This window comes from Chaetodon auriga, chromosome 1, assembly GCF_051107435.1.
Source record: "Chaetodon auriga isolate fChaAug3 chromosome 1, fChaAug3.hap1, whole genome shotgun sequence".
Classification (NCBI taxonomy): domain Eukaryota; kingdom Metazoa; phylum Chordata; class Actinopteri; order Chaetodontiformes; family Chaetodontidae; genus Chaetodon; species Chaetodon auriga.
In genome coordinates, this window is record NC_135074.1 from 18,301,597 (window position 1) to 18,326,340 (window position 24,744).

Consider the following 24,744-nt stretch of genomic DNA (forward strand, 5'->3'; position numbering starts at 1 on the left):
CAAAGATAATTCATCAACTTTTATCAAACAATTCCATCTACTGGAAGGCAGACTTCACTCCTGCTGCTGTGACGTTTACCTGCTCAACCGCAAACACAAACCCTACAGATACAATTTCAATTCTAACATGTTGAATTGAGCTAAAAATGCTGAAGCTGATGGGAATGCGATGGGTCATTGGTTTATAGGTACCTATTCATGACCCAATTAGTGGATGAATTAATCAATCAATCAATATTCCTTTATTAGTCCTGTGAGGGGAAATTCCAATAAAATGTTTGACCTCATGGTGGCGCTATTATTACAATTGATCCTGAAGCGGATATAAAAGTATGCAGTAAATTTCATGTTTCAGTCTGGACCAAAGCGGCGGAACAACTGACCAAAAGGTCTAAAACGTGATCACTGTAATCACATCAGCAGATGTGTGATTACGTCTACACCCACAATGTCTGCGTGAAATACTACAGCTGCGTCACTATTGGCCAGAGAGGAGCAAGTCGAGTGATTCTCTGAGGAAATGTGTCACACAGCACTGTGTGAATGACCTCTGATCATCTGAAGTAGCTGCATCCTCTCCTCATCATTAACAGGGAAAACATGGTGGCTGAGCCTGCAGAGCTGCAGCAGAGTCGACGAATGGTGCTACCAGGCTTATCTGGTTGGTGGTCATTTTGAAAACAAGGCTGAGGCATGTGTACGGAGCCAAACTGTGTGGCCACAGGGTACTCCTGGCCACAGGAGGAGGAGCACACACCGCTCAGGGGGCACAGTCAACAAACTGAGTAACAAGGAGAGAAAACCACTCGGTCTTCCTCATCTCACAACTCCCAGGGTTCAGAATATCACAATCACAAGAACACTGAAGGCCTAAATGTCACCACCGCACAACTCCCTGATGAGACATGATGATAAAAATATGCTTTTATTGTAAGTGACAACATCCAACAATGATAATGCTTCAGGTTCTTCCTGTTAAACTCATTTGGATCAGACACAACGAAAACCAAAGGTGTCATCCCACCCTCTCTTATGCCCCTCTAATGTGTAGCCAGAGCTGACAGCTTCAATAAACAAATGAAGAAACTGTTGACTGCAAAAAAAGCCAAAATGTTAGTAATCCAGACTCTGGCATCATGCGTGCAGAGGGACTGGTATAGTGAGACGATATAGTGCTTTAATAATAAAAAAAACTGCTCCATGCCTGAGTTTTAAGACAAAAATAAGATATTTGGGCCAATTAAGAAGATGAGGTAAGTGATGGAGTAACTTCCTGCGAGTGTGGAATCCATCGCTATAAGACTATAAAGATTTTTGTTGCTGGATGAACATTTTTCAACGAAATCTAAAGGAAAAACATTGTACCGCATCTGCTTGCAATAAATCCGAAAAATAAATAATAAAAGTAATGGAAATGTTGCATTTCCATTGAAGGTGAAAGAACGACAGTTGCAAAAAGAAGTAAAACCAGACTGGACTGAAGTTCAGACTTATACAAAGTGAAAAAAGCTCTCAAACTTGATGCTAGTTGACAACTTGAATTTACAATGTGCAATTCATATGTGTCTCTTATCCACAATGATTTACAAGTGCTGCAGTGGAACAAGTCAACACTCATGAAGTCCATCATCACAAACAGCAAAGCAGTGAAAACAGAGTTGCAGCTTTGTAACAAAGACGTATGGAACTGATCAAGAGGAGTGTGCGAGTGTGCTGAACCACAGCGACAAGCCTAACGAGTTCCCCAGGTCCACAGAATGGGTGTTCGTCCTGTTTTCAGAGAGAGGGCTTGAATTCCTGAGCAAATCTCTACAGCAGTGATGGGTTTGAAAATGGAGCGCCAGCTTTGAAATGAAGGGAGAGGGGGGTTACTCAGTACGCACCTCCCTGTAGGAGAAACTAATGCAAACCATCTGCTGTCATACCGACTTGCTATTCAGCATCTGGCAGAGAAGGAACCAGTGAGCGATGCTGGTGTCTGCTACTCCAGTTAGGATGACAATCAGACCATTTTCTGTCTCTTCTACTCTGTACATGAGCAGATACTCTCCTTCACCTCGAATATAAAAAGACACTGTAAAGACAAAAGCTACAGTGGGATTTTATGTGTTTTTTACCAGACTTCCTTCCTTGTCTGTTAAGTTTAGAAGTTTTATCCCTGAAAACTATTATATTCAGGTTTTGGCCACATTTCAAGTGTAAAAAGCTCCTTTATGCTGGCTGCATATTATGTAACCTTTGTCCTTTGGGTTTGTCCCTTGGCAACCCGACCTACAGGTTCAATGCAGATGGCAGAATGCTAACAGGTTTCAGTCCTACCTGTTTTAAATAGACATTGTGTGCATGTGAAGAAAGCAACAGGTTTGATGATGCCATAAAGCATGAAATACAGCACACACAGATGTGGGATTATTCAAGAGCTTCATAACATAAAGGATGGTTGTTTATTCTGTCCACTTAAAGGGTCTTTCTTTGTATTCCTGAAGATACATTTAAACCCCAAAAACAACCTTAGATTCTGTGTTCTTGAGACAAACACCTTCAGGTGAAAGTAATGTCTCTAATAACAAAGAAGCAGACATATTGTCGCAAATTAAAATGTGCTAAAAAGCAGCATAACAGCTGTATTACTGTGTCCAACAGCTGAAGTGGGATTTCTGTCCCTGAAGACTGTGGCTTGAGGAATTGTTGCCAAAACACTGCGACAAGGCCACACAGCCTCCTCCATAACTTAGCTCTAGGCGTGTCTGCTGCCGGGATGCCATTTAGTAACCAGGAAAAACCTGTAATGCACACACACACACACAGACACACAGACACACACAGCAAGCTGCACACATACAGTACACACACTCCACCTGACACTTGCTGCCTCTTCCAAGACTAACCGGTTCCTGGGAATGGACTGTACATACATACCTAATGTTTCTTGAGTGGCATTACACATCTCTGTGTCACTCCAACAAGTCAAATTCAACAGCTCTGGGTCAGTAGTTTCTAATTACTTTCACTGCAGCCCATAAAAAGTCTACGACTGTCAGAGGGGACAGCCAGGGAGGCAGAGACACACTGAGGTGACTATTACTGATCGTGGGATTGAGGATAAACATAGGCATAATGGCAAAAAAAAAACCCTTAAAAAAGGAGGGAAATACCAACAAATACCATGAAGAAATAGATTTTGTCATTTCTCATTCTCATTTCTCATCTGCCATGTCAAGCCACTGAACTTGGAGTTGAGTATAACTTTAGATTTGGTTGGTAAAAAAAAAAGAGTGTGAGGAAATAACCATTACAGAGCTGACACAAGAACACATGTTCACTTTGTGGACTATCAAATGGAAAATAGTTGATCATTCATTACACTTGTGGGTTTTTGTTTGTTTGTTTGTTTGTTTGTTTGTTTTACAACCACTGGACCCTAAAGGCTACAATACTGTGAGGCGTTAACGATCTGTGGGTTAAATATTTGGATTATATGGGCTGTATTAAATGAACAGTCTCATAATATCAGTGTAAATATCACTCACCATCCTCTGTCTTCAACAGTCGCGGTCTTCCCTCTCGTATTCCCCGCGATCCAGCGCAAACCTCAGTGAAGTTCGCACCGTTTCAAAACGCTCGTCAAACCTAAAGCCAAGAGGACAAAATCCAAAAAGTTCACACAAGATATTCCCGATAAACTCCTGAGAGCACGGATGCGGCTCCTCAGCGGTGTCCTCCGTCCATTGTTGCAGAGTCCGACAGTGACAGCAGCGGAGCAGCGACCAACACACCAGCGCTGGATGGTAATTTACGGAGCGAGCAGTGCCCTCAAAAAGCTGCTCTAATACATATAACAGGAAACAGAGCCAGAAGGTCCAATCAAAGGGCCCTGAACGCGGCATGAGTTTGAATATTCATTAGGTACTGGAGTGAACGAACTGAGCATGCGCAGCTTTGGGACTTCCTAACAACAGACTCCAATCTGTGCGTTTTTTACTGTCTGTGATGTCCACAACACCCTGAAGTACATTTTTGTAGGCTACAGTGTAAAATCTAAGATTAAAACTATTCCCCTGTATGTGTTTTGTTGTTATATTTGCCTTTCTTTCTCATCTGTGCACAGAAACCAGCTATTAGACTTTTACACTAACATTTATCAAAACGTATTTCTCTGTTTGTGCTTTCAAATGTAATTTATCCATGCCAAATTAAGTCTTTAAGCTCCTGTCAAGTCCAGAAGCTGCTTATCAAAGAACAATATTAGAGGGCATTTTACTTTAAACATGCTGCGTGTGGAACAATCATTTGAGCTTCACACACAGATGGAGATCCCAGTAACTCAGGCTCTCAGTATCACTGGTATATAACCAGTTCATGTCACTTTGATTTATAACTGTTTATCTTCTGTGAGACTTCAGATAATCTATTAATACCCAATTTCTGTACAGCAACTCAGTCCTGCTCCCTCCTCATAGAAATAAAACTGCAGCTCAGAGGCATTGAGAAAGTCTATTTTGAAGCGCATGGGTGGCACTGGTATCCACTGCTCTCAACCAGTCTACAACCAGACTGAGGCTCGCCTTGAAATGATGCTGGGCCACTCTGTGGGTGTAACCTGTCTGACAGGCTGCCTCTGCACGCACCAGATACATGTGTGTGTGTGTGGGTGTGGGTGCTGTTGACATATTTTAGATGTACTGTTACATCCAAGATACATGTTGAAAAACAGTATGAATAGCTCGCTGCAAAATGTTGAGGGCTCACTGGATTTATGATCTGAACAGGAAGAAAAACAGTGTTTCCACTTGTATTGGCAGAAGGCAACAGATGGGGCAAGTACCACCAGCAAAGATGTTACAGGTACTATACTGTGTGAATAATAGATAAATAAAGTAGAATTCACAGAGCTTTGGTGCAGTGTTTTGTCACCACCCAGTGGACATTGTGGGACAAGGCAGACATTACAAAATATTGTTTCTTTTCTATTTTCCAATTTATTTTTTACTTCGATCAGTGATCACAGGAGAGCATTCACCAAGAGAACTACATTATACAAACATGATGTCATGTGAGGACGTTTGATTTATGTAGACCAAGCAAGCTTCAAATCAAATTTACATGCATTCACCAATGACTATGGGAAGAAAATGCTTTTGCTTACGAGCATTTTAGGCAGAGTTTTGAGTGAAATGTAAATGATTTCACTGTAAATGTTATATAAATCCCAATAAATGTTTCTGACATTGATTCTTGAGTAGTTATACTCTATCCATAGTTTCAGATAGAGTTGGTCTGGAGACAGCTCCTGCAATAGATTTTGAAATGCAGAAATTGGTCTTGAGTGTGGCTGAACAGACGTAAGCAGTGCTGAGAATGCTAATAATGTTTCAGGTTTGTCTGTTGCCCCCATGCTTTACTAACCTCATGTTGTTACAGAACGGTCATTCTGTTCTCCATCTGTCCACCAAGCTCACTCCTAGGCCCATCACCTGTTCCTGTCTGCACACCTAATTACCTAATCAAGACCCAGTACAAACCACTTTCCCCTCTGCAAGATCATCTGACTACCTTCAAGCTACTGACTGTAAGCCTGCCTTTAAACCTGAACAAAGACTATTTTCCTCCTGTTTGCCATTGTCTCCTGAGACTGCTTTGGGGTCAACTTTCTGAGTGTTACCTCACTGTGATGCTAAACACAACACATAGGGGGGAAATAATATGCAGTAAAGTTGTTTTCTGTGGTATATGTAAATACAGAATGTAGAATTTTAAAGGAAAGGTAGCATGATGTGAGACTGAACCTGCTGCTGACTCAATATGAAGACATCCACTGTCTACATTCATTTCTTTTGCCATTTTTGTCATGGTAGATGACTGAAATGTATGAAATCTTTATGGCTGAAACTTTCTGGGAAATGCTGGGAATTCTTGTATAATATTAGAAATTGCATAAAGGTTTATCAGCACATTAACTGTTGATGCTAATGAGTATTTCACAGTGTTTTTAAAATAATGACTGCCATTCAACAATCATGCAGAAGTGATTCAGATCATATTGTCTATTATAAACTTTAACATTTAAATGTCTCTTGGATCTCCTTTTTTTTCGACTTAAAGTGGACAGTAGTGGCGTTTTAATGCCTGGAATAATACACTTTTCCAATAGCCTGCATGCATAAAGCATGTTGTGTAATTAAATTAAGCAATTAACCAATAGTGCCACCTAGTGCACAGCATCTAGCAAGGCGAGTGTGTTTCTGGTGGAAGTTAAATCTGAAACACACAATTTAAATGATGAGTTGATCGTTTTGGTTTAACATAGAGTGAGCAAAACTTAGTTATAGAAAATTCCCGGTTGATTTTGTTTGTCATCTTGTTTTAAAATTTGTGTTGGTTTGGGATTAAATTGGGGTTTGTAAAAAATAAGTGTGCTGTAAAAAATAATGAAAGGTACCTATGCTGTATATTCTCATGATATACGTTTTTATTAACTTTTCTTAATGTGCCCTTAATTTGTTATCGCTCCGTTATAATCGTTGGATTATGAGGATACCGTTTGTTGTACTCTTGTTGAGGTGTGTACATGGCTGTGGACTTTGTACATTCATACCAAATTACAGTTTTGTGTAGAGAAAAATGTTAAATGAGATACGTAATAATGAAATAACGCATCAAATTTTGTTCCCACTGGAGTTTGTTTGTTTGTTAAAGTGAAATAAAGTTACTGCTAAAAAAAAAAAAAAAAAAAAGACACACGCCCACAAGCCTCTCGTTGTGTCTCATGGGAGTTGTAGTCCATGGGTGGTGTTCTTGATGAACGTTAACACAATAATCCTTGTTTATATTTGAAATGATAAAGTTATCAATATTTACTGTCACGTACAGTGATAAATGTCTATTTGAGCTGTAGTATGGGCAGAGTACTCGAGCGTCCTTGTTTCAACTTTCCAGAAAGTTTGAGGAAAGAAAGTGTCGCTACGAAAATACGGCTCAGCAGCGGAGCCCGGAAGTAGGGCGGGACCTCGGCGCTTTATAAACATGGCCGTTAAGTCCTTTACAGGATCAGGTCCTGCGTTTGGCTGAATTTGTTGGAGTTTCAGGAAGTCGCTGAGGTTAACTAGCACCGTAACAGGTGGAAAGAAAATGTAGACACACAACGGGCGCCTCTAAATCATTTTCATAGTTTTACCTCTGCGCGAGGACGGCGTTAATAAACTTCATGTAGTACTTTATGCTAGCTAGCTAGGCAAGCTAACGCCGACGTCTCAACGGTAACTTCTGTCAACTTTTTCAACCAGCCAGCGTAATCTGCTACTTGACTGCTTGTCGAAATGAAGGAGTGCCGTCGCTGGCCAGAGCTGTCTCGATGAATATTTTATACACGGACGTCTCGGATTCACTCAGCTAAAAGCTGACCGAAACTTTCTCCAAGGCTCCTTTTTGGGTTGTTTTTTTCCACTGGCAGCAGCCAAGCGCTTGCCAGGCGTCCGTTTAGGAACATCACCGTGAAGGCGGACATAAACAATGTTCTCTGTTAAGCCCATGAAACCAACCTTCAAGTGTTATCTTCCACCTGTACAGGTATGGATTTGCTTGTGAGTGTTAACAGCAGAGTTTACTTCACGGTGGATGGATGGTAGACACGGTGTCAGATAGTTTCTTGATATGATTGAAGCTGGAGTTGTCGTGACTCGGGTGTTGCGGAAGGAAAGTTGGCATGTTATGCGTGATCAAGATTAGAAGAAGAGATAGACCGAAAAAGAGATGCAATCTGTAAGCAACCCCATTAACTTTCTGCTTAAGTCAGCTATTCAAGCGTGTAGAGTTTGGAGATGTACAAGATAATAACAATAATAGAGAGACATTTAATCAGCTTGCTCACTTGATAAATTCATATAAAGTGTCACTGGTTAGAAGACTTGAGACCTCTTCGGTGAATCTGATACCATTTTAAAAAGACTAATGATTACTCAGCTATGATTTGGCGTCATCCGTGTGGGTAACCGATTTGCCTTGCTTTGCCTTCTGGTGTATGCACTTCTCCAGACAGCAAGTCAAAGGGTCTGCTTTGCTTACAGACGCTGGTGCAACAGCCCAAACAAAACCAGTGTTTGTACGGGCAAGGTCAAGACTTGTGTTGGGAGGTGTTTGCTGGTAGAGAGCATTTTTCTCACCAGCATTTTGATTTAAAAAATTATCCTAGCTCAAAATCAGCATTGTTATTGTCGTGGGCGGGCCCTGATCTTGATGATCACTTAAGAATTATGCACTGTGAATCAAAAGTAAACTGATCACTGATATTTTTGTCCAGGTTAATTCTTCCAACCTAGCATTAATTACACATCTAAATGTAAATTGCACATTTAGGAGAGAATTTCAGTAAATGGCTTCACCCAGACTCTGACACATCCACCCCAAGCACTCTTTAAGCTTAAAGTCAGCACTTTAACCTTATAGTCATTCATTCACTTGAAATTTGTGTGCTGGAGCAGAGCCAACAATGGAAAAACACGTGGCTTTCGAAATGCTTGTGGGCTGTCACTGTATCTGCAAGTGTGCACAGTATTTGGGGATCCAGTATTAATAGCATTAGTTGACTGCTGTGTGTCTGTGGTTCCTTTTACTTTTGTAAACAGCGTGCACCACACTTGTCATCGCTTATTGCATGTACAAACTGTTAACTCTACATTAATTCAACAGAACAAATCATAATGGCTGTAAGGATGTTCAGCATAGTTGTAGGGCAGCCATTGTGTAATTTTTGTTGGAAATTTGCAAGCCCTATTGCAAGTCTCTTATTTTTTTAATCAGCTCTACACTTACAAGCAATATGTATTCGACTTTGTGTTTACTTTGGAAGGACACATATGAGTGGTCATTTTCAAGCTGTCCACCCTTTAATGCCATATTATTATCATATTTCATTAACCATCTGATAAGATAGAATTTAACAAACTCTGATGTGGTTTGTGCTTTTTCTGTAGACCGATGTGAAGAAAACTATTGAACCACCCATTAAAAAGTTGGAGCCTAAGTTACTTCAAGGTAAGTTTATTCTCTGCATTAAGAACAGTTGGCTTGGAAAAAAGTTTTAACTCAACAAGACCTGTCTATTGGATCAAAAGCAGATCAGGCATTCTTAATGTATTAACAGTTTATTTAGACATTATGTTTATAACTAGCATTTGTAATTTTATGAGCTTTTTCTGAAGGTCTGTTGCTGCTTCCATTTTGTTATTTTCTTTTTGCTGCTTTTGTGACGTTGCTCTGCTGAAGGTGGCATGCTAAATGAACTTTACTTTCTTACCGTATCCATTTCCTGCATGCAAAGTGGGAACATCATTAAGTAAGCAGCAGACTTGTATTTAGGCCAAAGACCTAATATGTCAGTGAATAAATAACTAGAAGAAACGACTCACCCACATTATGTTTTCATTGATTCAAATGAATAGTCTGGTGAAAATGACAATGAGGCCTGATTATCAGGATAAGTTGTCTTGTTACTCTTGTCTCTGGATTTATTATTAGCTTTGAAGAAAGAAAGGTGTCTGAGTAGTCGGTTCAGACTTAATGCCCATTTTACCACAATAAGGTGAGGCTGACAGAAATATGGTGGTAGTAAGTCGTAGTAAGTAGTCGGCCCAGTTCACACTAAAATTTAGATACCTGGGATGACCCTGAGTCAGCAAATTGGCAATCTTAGCAAAGGCTGTGAGAGTCCAGCAAAACACTTCTAAAATAGAGAATTTGTTCTGTTACTTCCTTTTGTTCGTTTGCATCACTGTCAGTCAGTGTTGCATTTCCTGAGAATGCTGTGTGGTCTTAAAGTCTCGAGATTTGGCCTGGATGAAGCTAATTTTGTTGAGTCGGGTAATAAGTGATCCTGTTTCATTGTTTAATCAGACTGGTCTAACAAGCATTTCGGCTCAGGCAACCATGTGTCACTCTGTCTCACCCTCGCCCAGTACAAAATCTTTTTTATTGTCTTTAACCTTGTCTTATTTCCCATTTTCCGCTTTCCCAATCGGTTAGGATTTCTTCATACTCAGTAGAAGCTTGTTGTCACTGAGATACAAAATATTTACATGCATGAAGAGCATCTTTGCAGTCAAGAAGAGAATAGTGATAATACCATAATTTGACATTATGCAGCACCACAGCACCATATGTTTAAATTAGCCATTTAGTTTTTAGGATGTTGAAATTTGTAATTCTCTGCAACATTGTTAAAAGCAGATTTAAAAAACAGAAGAAGAAAATGTGAGAGGAGTCTCCACAGTGTTGTTAATTTATCAGAAACTTCCCTTTTTAAAGAATTTTGCTCTAGTTCTCGGTTGTGTCTGTGCCCTCCTCTCTATTTGTCCTCACTTCGAGTTTTACCTTCTGAATATCCCTATTTCTTTTCCTGGGCTTCTATAGCAACTGTCATACCTCAATTTTAAATTAAAATAGCAGCAACATCCTCAGTATTGCTGATCGCTTTATACATGATCAGATTCTTGTTCAGTGCCTGACAGCGTGACTCTGAGGGTTATAACTTGGTTATTTTCTATAAATCAGGTTAACACACACCAAAATAACCTGTAATTGCTTCTCGAATGTCACTGAGTTTGTTAATCAGCGGCAACCTTATTTGAACTATTAGAGTGCAGGTACTGTAACAAGCTTGTGTTCAGTCGCTTTATGATATTTGCATGAGGAGCAATTGAGTGCCCTTTGCACCACATGTCCTCTCTGTCACTGTGGTGTCTCCACCACTCAGCCATGGGCAGTTAAGTTGGATTTTCACTGTGGAATTCTTAATTAAATCTTATTTCTCTTAATGCATATTTTCCCAATATGCTACCAAAGCCTTAAAGATCCATTGTGTAGAATTTAGTGGCATCTGGCAGAGAGGTTGCATATTGCAACCAATTGAATACCCCTCGCCTCACCCTCTGGCCCTTCCAGTCGTTGTCCATTCAGGGCTACACTTGAAACATGGTGGATTCTGTTTAAGAGCACCTGCTCCCTCTGTAGATATAAAGAGCTCATTCTAAGGTAACAAAAACCGATTATACACCTATTATTATACAACTATGAATATTAAACATCAATTTCTGCCTTACATAATCCCTTACAGTGGACCTTTTAGTGTAGCCAGTTCATTAACTGGAGCAGCAGGAAAGCTTTCAATGATTTATTGTGGTTTACATCTGAGCAGTTGACATGCTAACCTCATGGGAGTGGCTCGACACACCCTTTGCAGGGTGTTACATTGTGTGTTGCTTGGAGGAAATATACAGAACAATGATGTCCTCTAGAAAAGTAAGAGAACATTTAAGCTTTAAATTAGGTGTATTTGTAAGTTTTGCATCTTTTTGCAGTCTCTTTAGAGCTGAACTGCCCTACTTTAAGTGATGTGTGTTATTGTGATGTGTGTTACTGAGGCCGAGGCTGACGTTAGAATTTTAATTGGTTTCTCGCTAATTGCCTGGTAAAACAAATTTTCCAGGAAGCATTGCTGCTCGCTGCTTTCCCATCTTGATTTTTAGAGCCAATCAGACGAACAGGTTTCAGGAACAGCGTACTCTATGTTTGCTGCATGCTGCTCTGGGGCAGTCTTTTGATGTGACTGTCCGTCGGACTCCACCCTGCTGCCCCAATTCTCATCTTTAAAAAAAACAAAAAAAACAAGGAAACATTTTATAGCCACATTCTTGTCTAATCATTAATCGTTTTGCGATCATGTTAAGAGGCAATGGTCATGTTACTTATAAGCAATAGTATATCAAAAGCTGCCTAAAGCCACAATAAAATCTATAATGTGACTTGCATGTGGCTGAATGGACGGGGGCTGGTGTCACACTTGTCATCACAGAAACTTTGCATGTGTGTGAGGCGCTTTGGCTTTTTTCTGCCCAGTAGAAACCTTGAGTAAAGTAGCTCTGGCTTTTTAAAAGCATTTAGGTTTTGATTTTGCAGCACAGCCTTTCACAGCCTCTTTCACTACTGCTCTTACAGAGATATGCGATGAGATATGTGTCTGTCATAGGCTTGGTTTTGCAGTGGGTGTTTAATTGAAAGTTTATTTTTCTGAAAACAAACACATGGATATTTTGTCATATTTATACACATACATATTGGTAATTGGATGTCAGTGGGATTTCAATATTTAAATAATGAGCTCAATAATAGACATCTTAATTAATAATTGATCTTCCTTTTCTTGTAATCTTCACTCTCTGTATTCTTTCTTGCTGTCAACTGTAGGTTTCACTCTCGTGCTTTTTTTTTTTTTTTTTTTTTTCTGTCACCAGGGGAGATCGTAGTAAATGAGGTGAACTTTGTGAGGAAATGCATCAGCACTGAAAGCAGCCAGGATGACCTTTGGGGGAAGTTGATATGCACCAACTTTAAGGTCTCCTTCATCCCTCAAGATGCCCCGTCTAAACAGGTATTTGTGTAGACTGACTTTAAAGCAGGCAAACTGTGCTGTTTAGTTATGAAGTTGGTTTGATGTTCTGTCATAGGTACAGTTCTTAAAAATGTTGACTTATCACATTTGAAACAAAGAAAAGCCTCTCATAGCTTTTAGTTTTCTATTTGTGAAATCTACTGGTGCCACCAGCATACTGCTGGAGAGCTTAAATACTCGTATTTTCACAGCCTTGTTTGTATGTGCAGTCCATCTGGCAAGGAGGAAGGAAAACTTGTGTCCTTTCCCCTTTCCTGCACTACATTGTCAGTGATATCGCACAAGAAGTGAGAGAATAGACGTCATATCCAGCTATGTGGCAGATTGTTGCCATATACAACAGAAGGGAACTTGATCGTTGCGGGTTCTGAGGGGATCAGCTTGATCTACCCACTGGTGCTTGAGACTGTATTTCAGTGAGTTATGGGTGTAATATAATGTCTGCAGGGTTCAGGATGTCAAACAGACTTTTTTGGTTGTTTGCTTTTACCACAGAAGTCCAAGTTGTCTCACCTCCTGCTTGGAGAGCATGACATCCCCCTCACCTGTCTGGAGCAAGTAGTAACAGGTATGTCTAGTGCCAACATTTGTAAAATAACGTTTGTGATAAACCTTAAAAGAAGTTTGTTTTTGGTCACAAAGTATTCTGCAGGTGCAGGGTTTTTTTTTTTTGAAAATTACTAATTTTGTCTAATTAGTAGCCAGAAAAGCCCAAAGTGTTTTAGCACCAACATGTAGCATCCTCACCCAGTCACTTTACAAGAGTGATCTACAGTGAGAATCAGGGTTGGATGGGCCCCTCATTAATCTTTGACAGCTTGGGTGACTCGTCTCGCTTGTTGTTCTCTCCCGGTCAGCAATCTGATAACAAGTGATGTCAGAGCTAAAGCAGTGATTAGTGGCAGTGCAGCCGGGCTGGGATTAACCTTGTTTTTATATCTCATAGCTGTCGATTGCTGACACCACAAGGGCAACTGCCCAGAGCAAGGTTTGTTGTGTTAGCAGCTCGTTTCTGACCCGTTTGAACTGGACCACTAAAGACAACATTATCATTATGGGATTTACAAGTACAAAAACATTTAGACTGGCAAAAGGCCCTTGCTGGGTAAAATCAATAATATTAAGTATCAGCATGTTTTGTCTGTATTGAATCAGTGATAAGTGATATTTTAGGCATGACTTCTTGTGCTTTCACACAGTCTACTCCGGGGTCCATTCACACCAGGAATTAAAACTTGATCTGTAGTGATATATGTTAAGGTCAGATCCTGTGTTACTACTCTGCATAAATGCAGCACTGTTCTTACAGCTTTCATCCAAACATGACGTACTGATGGATAAATTACATTACACACAAAGCCGATTCTCAAATGGTTGGGATCTTTGTAAATGCAAATAAAAACAGAGTATAATTATTTGCACATCATTTTTTACCCATACTGAATTGACTACAGCACTCAGACAAGATATTTAATGTTCAAACTGATGAACTTGGTTGTTTTTTATAAGTATAAACTCATTCTGAGTATGCTTGCAGCATGCTCCAATACAATTGTAGTCATATTTTGTGTTTGTTCCTCTCAGTAAATGATACAAAGGGTAAGAAGAAAGTATTGGGGTCAAACCAAAAGCTGAAGTTCAACCCGACAGAGCTCATCCTCTACTGCAAAGACTTGCGCATCATACGGTTCTGCTTTCACGAGGCTGGGCCTGAGAGTGCCAAAAAGGTGAGTGTTTTTTTTTTTTAAATCAAATAACTATAGTCATTTGATGGTCTTTGTAGAGAGGCTTTTAAAAATATCAGATCAACGCTTGTCAGATTCCCATGAACTTAAGGTCAGCAGCTTAAGGATATGAAAGCCACCATGTGACCTGCGGACACTGAGATGAGTGAGCTAAATGCAACACAAATGACACCAATTTTCACTACAGTTGGCTCATTTTTGTGCAAAGGAAAACTTGCTATGACAGTAGTTTAAAAGGATCACATAAAGTGTCACACAGTGGCTTTAACTTGTCTCTTAAAGCCACCCCTCCAAATGACTAATTGCTCAGTATTAAGCATTCCCCTCTTCTCAGTTTCCCTTGTCCATTTCACTGTCAGTTGTTGCTGACTAAACTTTTCCTTTCCTGGCTGCGTGAGCTCACTACGTACACACACTCAGTTTCAGTGCTATGACCCCTTCCTCCCTGAAAAGGATATTTATATCATGTAAACTTTGATGTGCAGCGCTCTCACCCTCCATCTGAACAGAAATGACTAACTTTTCAAAAAGCATTTTCACTGTGGCCATTAGCCAAACAATGAATAACAGACATTGAGAACAATGCTCATTCAAGGCAAAGGAAGCTGAGACTGATCCTGATTGTAGGAAGGACTGGCAGCATGACTCTGACTCATCTCCTGCACAGAGAGATTGAATGGACAGATGTTTCATAGGGAAAATTAGAGCTACGTTGAGGGACCTGTAACTCAGTGGAATTACCAGTTTATGTATTGATATGATTTTTTTCATATTTTGGGAATGACTTGTAGTGTTTTCAGAAGATAGTTGCACACAAGTGAAATGAAAGGAAATCCTTTTAATGCAAATACAGTGACCAACCATGTGGGGATATTCAATTTAAATTCAGCTAAATGAATTTTCTAAGCACAGAAACTGGGGCCAGTCAACTGTAATGTAGCCTTAAAGGCCAGGAAAACAAGCAGACTTACTTGTTTAGTAGGCTGAGCTGTTTTCACCTTGGAAAGAACCTGACAGGCCGTTTGGAGCATGTGACTGACTGATAGGTATACTTAACCAACTCAAAACACACCCGACCGCGTGTTGTACCAACATTCAGCACTCTCACGCTCTGTACGAACAGATGTTGTGTTAAAAACACTGTGTGTCTGGAGATGTAGCAGCCCTGAACATAAATGTGCATTTGTGAATTATGTGCACAAAGGTCTTCAGGAGCGCTTGGCTCCCTGCAGCTTCACTACACGGCCCATGAGAGTTATGCAGCTGTATGTCTCTTTACAGTGTGTCAGTGAAATGTGCATGAACGTGAATGTACGCAGTTGCATGTCTGATCTCCTCCCATGTCATCTGGGAGCAATTTTTGTGTAGGTTTTGGAGTACTTGGAACTCCACAGCACATACCAGCAGCACATTTGGCTAACAGCATGACAGTATCGCAGTGCAATGAACAGCCTTCTGGCCAGTGTTACGAGTCTCCTCTTTAATTTATTTCAAAATGCATTATTCAGCTTATTTTATGTACTGTGCTGCATACTACAGCATGTGGAGAGTTGATTATGTGTAGAGTGCTGAAATAGAAATGAGTCTGCCCTCCCTTACTTCTTGTGAGTTTATTTATGGACACCATGTATGTAATTACAGTGTGAACCTAAAACGGGGCTCAGTTTTTTTTTTCTTTGTGACATATGGAATTAAGCCAGCCTATAATAGCTTATTTTGCCATAGGAAATTACAGAGTCGGGAGCAGCCTTGTCCACACACACACTTTTTCTGTGTCCTCTCGTGTTATTCACAGCTTTACTACTGAATGGACTGCTTTGTTTGACTCCAGTGGAGCCAGAGAGATTCAGTCCTGTAACCCAGAGCGGTGGGCTGTCAGTTAAACATTTGCCCTCCCGGGTTTCACTTGTTCTCGTGTTTGTACGGTTACAGAACATGCCTCAGAGTTCACCGTGAGTGAACCTGAGTTGGGAAGCTGATTGATTCTAATGAAACCTATTCTGCCTTGATAATGTTTAATAGATTCCACCATTTAGCGGTACTTCTGTTTACATCGTGTCCCATAGAAGTGCTTTTCTTTTCATTCTAGGTTTGCCTTGCTATTGCCCACTATTCCCATCCAGCTGATCTTCAACTGCTGTTTGGCTTTGAGTATCAAGGGCGGCGTTACCATGAATCTAAAGGTACACATATACATATGTTTGTTTGTTTGTTTTTGTTTTTTTTTTTTGGGGGGGGGATGTTAACCTGTGTATATATATAAATTCCAAATTTGACATTGTGCACAAGAAATGATCTCAACATGTATCTGTGTTTCCAGGGGAGCGAGTCAATGGGTCCGCCCCTCGAGGAGGATTGCAGACCCCCATTTTTGACCGCCCGTCAGACTGGGATCGGGAGATCAAGAGAACAGGGGCATCAGAGTGGAGGGTGTGCTCCATCAACGAGAGCTATGCCATCTCGCCGAGGTTTTCAGCTCCTGTTGTTTGTTGTATGCGATTTATGATGGGTGTCGTAAGCCAAGCACGTCTGTAGCTCCAACAGTTGGTCCCAGTTCTTTCGAATACTCTATATTTTACCCTTTACTCATACTTGGTGTGTTTTGGCAAGGCAGTATATTTACACTGTAAGCGTTTTTACTTGCTTCATGAGAGACTTAAAGCAAAAAAAAAACTTTGTGAATGTCTCAGAGGAACATGCAAGTCTATTTTGGACAATATGTCCCATTCATCTGAGTTCAGTGGTGACATCATGGTGGGTTTCAAAGACGGATTGTGCAGTGTCTTATGTGGAATTTGAGAAAAGGCTCATAATTGCTTAATAGCAGCTTGCACCGAACTGAACACATCACATGAGGCTAAAACAATACTTACAGTACTCCCTGATTCAGTTTTCCCTCGATCAAAGAAAAAACCTCACTGCTAAAGATACTCACCAGATGAGATATTCGGGATAGGCACAGCAAAACAAATCCAGTGTGAACAAGTTATTTACTGTACGTCAACAAAGGCTGTTGGTACATTACTACCGTATCATGGTGAATCAACATGAGGCAAGACAATTGGCTGATTTATAAAAGAAAAGCCTTCATTTTCTTTTTTAGGATGTCACTTTCTGACTGTGAAAGAGGAAGTTGTGGGGAACACTGAAATATGTTTTTCTGCTTTTTTCCCTCTTTTTTAAATGGCGTCTTGTGCTTGGTTCTTGTGTAACACCAGTCTTTCTCTTACCCTTTTAGTCTTCCAGAGTACGTTGTGGTCCCGGTTTCTCTGGCCGATCAGGATCTGAAGCAGTACTCCATATTCTTCACTGATCAGCGCATCCCGGTGAGTCATTTGTAATCATTATCTGCTGATTCCATGCAGCATCCGTCCAGATTGATTGATCACAGCCTCTCTTTTATTTTTTCACTGACCCGTATCGTATTTATCTGCGTTGCAGCTCTGGTGCTGGAATCACCCAAATGGAAGTGCTCTTGTGCGCATGACCAGCATAAGTGATCCATTACAGCAGAGGAAGATTGATCAGAGGTACAACAAAATCCTCCACTTCATTCTGACTCAAAACGTGTGTCAAATATGTTGGTTGTATTGAAACAGCCAACAGACTTTCAACTGCAGCAGTGGAGAAAGAGAAGTGTTGATTTGTCATAGTTTGATATCATTGTAAATCTGTATTTTATTGTGCAGGACTTTGGTAATTAAGCTGTTTATGCTGATGTACTAGTGGTGTATACCTTAGATGTCGCTCCAGCTGTTTTATGACATCTCTAACCCAGTTATCTATGTCGGTCTTGTGTTGCGGCAGGGTCTTCACTGCCATCACAAAGAGCCACCCACAGCGCAGTGAAGTCGTCAAGTCCGATCTAGACAAGTGTCTGCCGAACATCCAGGACATCCAGAGTGCCTTTGTTAAAATCAGGCAGATCTGTGTCATAGGTGAGATGACCACCACCACCATAGATGACCACTGTGTGAAGCACATCTTAATACACAGGGGTTGCCTGACATTCTTGTGCATGGTTTCATAGGCGTGCAAGTGTTTGACTGTTTTGATTATGTGCAGATCCTTTTGAGGAGTCTGAGGAGAGGTGGCTTTCATTGATTGAAAACTCCCGTTGGCTGGAGTACGTCAGGTATGCAAACAACCTGTTTCTGCATGGTAACTCCCCAGATTTGATTTGCTGGCCTTCATGATGTCTGTGTTACCTTCATCAATGCATGTTTTGTATTGTTTTTAAAAGTCTATACTTCTTATTTCAGATGCATTTACACGTCCTATAGAAGTTGCTGTTTTATTTGTTGTGTACAGTTATTAATGTTGTATCTGCGGAAGTACATTCTGTGTCTGTGATATTCCTATATATTTTGTGTAAATATATCCTCATGACATGACTCAGCATGATTATTCATCTTTGAAATTTATGGTCTCACAGGCAGCAGCTGGCTTCTATCATCTGCTTGCCTGGCCAGTAATTAGACCACAAGCACAAAAATAACTAAAAAATAATAACGTATATATATTGTTTATGTCTGCTTTTCTTTGGTTTACATTTATGTTGTGTTTGTGACTGAAGGGCTTTCCTGAAACACTCAGCTGAGATGGTGTATTACCTGGATGGAAAGAATTCCTCAGTCATTCTTCAAGGTAAAAGTCACAGTCACAGCAGTCTTTATTCCTCATCACTTCCTGCACAATGAACTTTACGTTTTAACCGTGTTGTCATTTCTGATATTGTACTAACATTTGTCTTCAAACACATGTTGCACACAAGTTATTGTGATTAAATTGGAATCAGCACCATATTATACCCATCAGAGTGACGTTCGAGACGCTTTCCTTGCAGACAGCTTGTTGAAGCTTTTCTTTTCTGTTACAGAGGAAGAAGACAGAGACCTGAGCTGTGTGGTGTCCTCCTTGGTGCAGCTCATGTTGGACCCTCATTATCGCAGCCTCGTTGGCTTTCAGAGCTTGGTGCAGAAGGAGTGGGTGATGGCTGGCCATCGTTTCTTGGACAGATGCAACCACTTGAAGAAGAATGAGAAGGAGGAGGTATTTGTCTGACAGTGAATGCCTCAGTCCCAGACCTGTTTGATATGCCAAGGCACTTACTCTTCTATTTGTTCGTTTCTCTGTTTTTCTCTCGATCAAGTCTCCACTGTTCATGCTCTTCCTGGACTGCGTGTGGCAGATGATGAACCAGTACCCGGCAGCATTTGAGTTCACCGAGGCGTATCTGACAGTACTGAGTGATAGCATGTGGGTCCCACTCTTCAGTACTTTCCTCTTCAATTCTCCCAAACAGCGTGCTCAGCACTTGATGGTGGGTGACACATACATACGATTGTATATTTATTTACAACCTTGATTCCAAAAAAGCTGGGGCATTGTGTAAAACGTAAATAAGAACAGAATGCAATCATTTGCAAATGACTGTTTGACAAAGTGTTCCTGAGCCCATGTAATAACATCCTTTATACAATCATGTGTTCACAAAGTGGTGCTTCCTTAGAAGTTAAACATGACATTAGATCAGTCAGAATATGTTAACGTGTAAAAATCCATATGTGTTTGTGTCAGTGGTCCAACAATACAACACACACATTACAATTCCAGGTGATCGTGTGTAACATAGCAACATGTTTTTGTGGTATAATTTCATGTCAAAGACTGTAATTTCCTTCTGTGTGTGTCAGATAATTGACCGGAAAGAGTGCAATGTAATGCACACAGATAAGGAAATATGTAGCTTGTGGCCAAGTAACCGATAAATTTGACAAAGACAAATTATGGCAGCTGTAGGTTTTTTTGTTTACCTCCACTGATTGATGTCTCAGGCTGGAATTTTTTTTTCATAGTGTACAGTAATGTTTTCTATGCACGGCATATAAATAACATTGTGTTTACTCCACAGGACTTTGCCAAGAATAAAGCCATCCCTCAAGGAGAAGACCAGGTTGTGTATTTCCCTCCTGTTTGGAACTGGTCTCAGCAGTTCTCCACCAAAGACCAAACGCTCTTTAACAACCCCATGTATGTAGGCAAAGGAGCTGCCTGTGTTCAGAATGGAGAAGTGAAAACCTTCACGCGCACTAAGGTACATGAGACACCGTTTACAGGTTTATAGGAGTCGCAGCAGCACGTTGTTTTATGCGTTTGCTCTCTCCTTTTACTACTGTGATGGATATATAACTAACAGTTTTAACCTTACTTTGATGGCTGTCAGCACTGCTGAATGACAGACGAAAGGAATTTATTCAAGCAGGAAAAAATATTGCGTAGTTTTCAGGGTTTGTTTGCAGAGACTCTGCTTTCCTTGTCTTTGGTAGGAGAGGTATCCCAGCTGCCTCTTTCGCTGTTTCTAATTAGTTTTAAGGTGATCACAGCTCCTGTTTTCAAGGTCCGATTAGGATCAGTAATGATATTAAGATAGGTATTTTCAAAATAGGCCACCTAAATCGGCGTCGGTAGGCAGGTAATACTATTGTTGTATGCATGTGGCTAAAATTCACTCGGGTGGAGTAAATGTTTAACATCAGCAATCCGCCCAGTCAGCACTTTGGTTTATTGCTGCTGAGATGTTCAGTTTTCGTGTTGTTTTTGTGTCATCAGCTCCTTTAGAAGAGGCACAGAAGGTGAAGTATTATGTGGAAAATAAATGATTGGTTTTTTTTTTGTTCTTTTTCCTGAAATCGTAGCTTTCATCATGAGAATCTGATAACTCAGCTGGAGATGCACTAACTGAGAATGTGACATGAGTGAGCTTTGGTTGTTCAGCCGGCTGCTGTTTATCATGTTTAGTGAACATCAGTTAACTGTGTCCTTCCTCCAGCAGAAAGCCTACAGCTCCACTTTGCGAGGAACGTCCGCATCTCTGCGTAATGGACTGAAAGGTGGAGAGGACACGTTGCCCCGACGGGGCTCTCTGTTGTCAGAGCTGAAGCCTGATTTCTCACCCGTGAAAGACGAAAGCCCGTCGGAGCGCTTCTTCAGGGAGTGGTTCTCTCGACCTGCGGACCAGCAGGGCGTCCTGATTCCCCTGCTCATGCCCTCACACCTGGCTCTCTGGAAGCTCTTCTTTCTGCGCTGGGTTCCTGAAGCCTGCATTCCCAAAGGAGGCTCCATCACTGCCTACCACAAGCTCTCCCAACTGGTTGATGAAATTGAGATACTACAGAGCCAGCTCAGGCAGTATAAGGGACCCAGCCCAGGCAGCACGCCACTCCCCAGCCCAAGTGGACCCCCCTCAGACCAAAGGAGGATGTATTTTAAGGCCAGTTCCCCAAACGATCCCCCAACACCCCCAGACTTTCTTACGTCTTCATTTCCTTTCACCCCAGTGGGAAACCTTTGCCGCCGCGGTATCCATGGGACTCCCATTAGCAAATTTCTGAACGGGGCGAGGATCTGGCTCTCCACAGAGACTCTTGCTAATGATGCTCTCTGAGGCTCCTGTGCTCACTTTTGTGAGCTCCGTAAAGGCTTATGTAACAATTAATCATCTTATTTTCTATTACCTCTTTCTTAAATACCAAGAAGGAAAATGAGAAATGGAGAACTTTAACTTTGGACTTCTGATTTTTAATAATTTATAAGCTAGAATTTGCACCATTGATGCTGCATTGAAACCTGAGGCAATTTCTAAACTGAAGCGTCATCTTCAGCCCTGAATCATTTTCCATCACAGCTGAGGAATTCTGTTGAACTGAGGCACATCCTACTTATTGACCAGTGAGCTGTTACTGTGAGGTCTCCCCCGACTGTGAAAGATTAGCATACTTAATGCATTTTTATAATAGATGTATTTTCTTATCTACTTAGGTCTTAGCTTTGGTCTTTCTCAAGATTGAGCTACGCTAATCGCTCTTTATTGCTGAGCATACTGTATCAACCACACAAAGGGTGCTTTCAGAGATTTTAATATAGATTTGAAATGAGGTTGAGGGCTCCCTCTTCAGGATTTACCAGTGATTCACTGCAAGGTTTAAAGCAATAATTGAAGATTCACTCGGTGTGTATGTAGCAGTGCTATCAGTTTGCCTCCCCACTGTAATGGAATTGAATCTTTTTAATTCAAATAGGAATGCTTAAAATTAGACAGTGCCCCTTTTTATTGCAGCAGCGATGATGCATTTCACTGAACACTGATTTCCAAGTGCTCGATTTGTGTGTACCATCTAGGAAACATAACAGAATATAATGTAATATTTTATCGAGTTTTATTTCAGAAAGAGGAACAGAAAATAACACTGCTAGTGTACTTTTACTATGTGGTAAACAAAGAAGATCTGGCCTGGTTGAATGTAATGGGGCGTGTGTGCTTTTTTTTTTTTTTTTGCACAAACTTAATGCTATTTGCTCCAAGTGCCCATATTTTAATGGTCGTGTTGGTTTCACTGTAAGTAGCAAATAGTGTGATTTCAGGGTTTGTAGATTTACTCTATTTTTGAAGCAGAGAAAATGGCCTATATTTCTAGTGTCATAAAGCAGATGATACTTAAAGGGGAAGTGGACGACTTCAATCTGTGGTAGACATTTCCTCTTCTCTTCTGAGGGAGGTTTACAAAACTTTAATAGAGGCCTTCTGGTAAGGCACTGAGGAGAAACTATTCAGATCAACAGTAGTTGAATGGGTAAATGTTTGAAATCAAAGGGACAGACGAGGGCTTTGACTCAAACCAGTCTCTACTTTAGCATGGAATGAGTTGGACTTCAGGCGCTGAACTTTCTGATCCAATGAACCTCACAGTGATGGGTCAATGACAAGTGACATAACATCAGCAATACATCACCTGGATTGCAAGTGTCATAAAAGCACCATGTGTGTAATTTTGACATTTCAAAATAAGATGACAGTGAAAGTCAGATTCAAGTATAACTACCGAGCACACGCGCTGTTTAAAGCCTGTTTTCTACAGAAGGAAAATAAGTGAAGGAACGAATACTACAAATACGAACTGTACACACTGTTAAACATACTGTATGTAGCCATAACAGTACTTACATTTGTACTAACATTTGTTCTTGTTTTGGTCCAGGTAATTCTGCTCTGTATAGAGGAATAATATGGTAGAAAACAAGCAGTGACATGATAATTCTCTAGCAAGTGACTTCCAGTGTGCTGCAAAGACTTTGACATGAAGACACCCAGAAGTTTACTACCTGCTGAACTAGAGACTGGTTTGATACACAACAGGGGAGATGGATCAGCCATCCAGTGCCTCTTTAAAACTGGTGACAAATGCACTGTGTAATAGCTGAAATGTCTTAACATAACAGCACAGCATTTATTCTAAAAGCCCTTTGCATTATTAAATAGATCACCACTGGACAAACTCAGTATCTGTCCTATTATGCAGGCGCATTGATCCTTAGATGCTAGAATAACCAGTTTCAGCAGATAAACTTGTGATTCTTCAGCAATAACTAGTTCAGGTGTTTTTTGATATAGATGTATATAGTGTGAGTGCAGAACCTGCTCTCCCAAATGCTATTAATTGCACATTTTACTCAATATATAGGATAGTTTGTTATAAGGTGGTTGTTGAATATCATTTTGGCAAATATTATAAATACTGTATATGCTTGAAATCTTCCAATTAATATTTTTGATTAATGGTACTAAATATCTTTTATCCTTGATTTAGTCTTTATATTTTCTGGAGAGATATTTATATGCTGTGTTTTTTCCACTAATTCACAAGATTGCACTCTGCTGTAATTGCATGATGATTGTGCTCCAGCTGTGGCACGGTTTGACATTGATTAGCAGTAGATGTATTTATTCAGTTATGCAAATGTTCTCTGAGAGGGATGCAACTGCTACTGTACATCCCCTGTGCCTTTTTGGGAAGATTTACCATTTTTGTAACTATATTCTCAACCTGTTGACTTATTTTAGTTTTCTAAAACTGTTTCTTTATCAATTCTGTAAATCTAGTTAAATTCTGAGGTACTGCACTGAAGCTGTTTTTTCCTAACAGAAAATAAGGCTCAAATGTGTACCAGTAACCAATCATTACATTATTTTTCAGATGAATGTGCTGTCTGGCTTTTATTTCTCCTGGTTGTCTCTCATGAACACAAACCCATCCTTGGACAAGCATCCTCTAAGTTTGTATGTTAGCCCTAAGACAGTATAACCCACCCTCTTCATATGACAGATGATTTGAAAAATATGCCCAAAACTCTGTCACACAAAGCTTGTACAATTAGAGGGGATGGGTGATAATCCATTCCTGCCAAGTGAAGAAAACACAGCTGTTGCTTCCAAGTTCATCTGCTGAATAACAGCAGACATATTCACAAGTTTCCTGGTACCAAGTGATAGTCAATAACAATTATCAATACCGCCTGTCTGCCAAGAGTTTGTGCCAGCAGTTCTCTTTAAAGAAAATGAAATCCCAGTAAAGAGCAGTCATAAAGTGTTACAGTTCATCCTGGGGTGAGGAAATGTCCATAAGAAGAACAGGCAGGAGACATGATCTCCAAAGTCTGAATGATATGAGTCATGCACAGGTAAGGTTTGGGATTGGTTAAGCACAAAGCAACTCGACA

General features: G+C 40.5%; 2 protein-coding genes across 4 annotated transcripts in view; one reads left to right on the forward strand and one right to left on the reverse strand.

Annotated features, from left to right (window-relative positions):
- myo1ea (myosin IEa) overlaps positions 1 to 3,792 on the reverse strand; it is a 47,554-nt gene extending 43,762 nt beyond the window's left edge. For both annotated transcript variants that reach the window (XM_076728006.1, XM_076727996.1), the window contains exon 1: positions 3,531 to 3,792. In XM_076728006.1, coding sequence (XP_076584121.1) covers positions 3,531 to 3,533 — 3 coding nt within the window. In that variant the 5' untranslated portion in view covers positions 3,534 to 3,792. The remainder of the gene's footprint in view (positions 1 to 3,530) is intronic.
- Positions 3,793 to 6,996: 3,204 nt separating this feature from the next.
- Positions 6,997 to 24,226, forward strand: mtmr10 (myotubularin related protein 10). 2 transcript variants are annotated; one of them, XM_076728246.1, is made up of 16 exons: positions 6,997 to 7,566; positions 8,970 to 9,030; positions 12,285 to 12,421; positions 12,938 to 13,010; positions 14,027 to 14,169; positions 16,277 to 16,370; positions 16,508 to 16,655; positions 17,426 to 17,513; positions 17,629 to 17,717; positions 17,995 to 18,125; positions 18,253 to 18,322; positions 18,764 to 18,834; positions 19,067 to 19,239; positions 19,340 to 19,510; positions 20,102 to 20,284; positions 21,023 to 24,226. In XM_076728246.1, exons 1-16 carry the CDS (start codon positions 7,510 to 7,512, stop codon positions 21,632 to 21,634), a joined length of 2,301 nt encoding a protein of 766 aa, XP_076584361.1. In that variant the 5' UTR covers positions 6,997 to 7,509; the 3' UTR covers positions 21,635 to 24,226. The 2 variants fall into 2 exon arrangements, with proteins under 2 accessions (XP_076584361.1, XP_076584354.1); XM_076728239.1 differs by having other exon boundaries at positions 7,041 to 7,566; positions 21,020 to 24,226.
- Positions 24,227 to 24,744: the final 518 nt, after the last annotated feature.

Bases quoted from the DNA above. Each gene is read 5' to 3' on its own strand.
- mtmr10 (XM_076728239.1), top strand. From the start codon at position 7,510: ATGTTCTCTGTTAAGCCCATGAAACCAACCTTCAAGTGTTATCTTCCA. The intron at 18,126-18,252 runs GTGAGATGACCA...GATTATGTGCAG, and splicing joins CAGGCAGATCTGTGTCATAG to ATCCTTTTGAGGAGTCTGAG. The intron at 19,240-19,339 runs GTATTTGTCTGA...CTCTCGATCAAG, and splicing joins AGAAGAATGAGAAGGAGGAG to TCTCCACTGTTCATGCTCTT.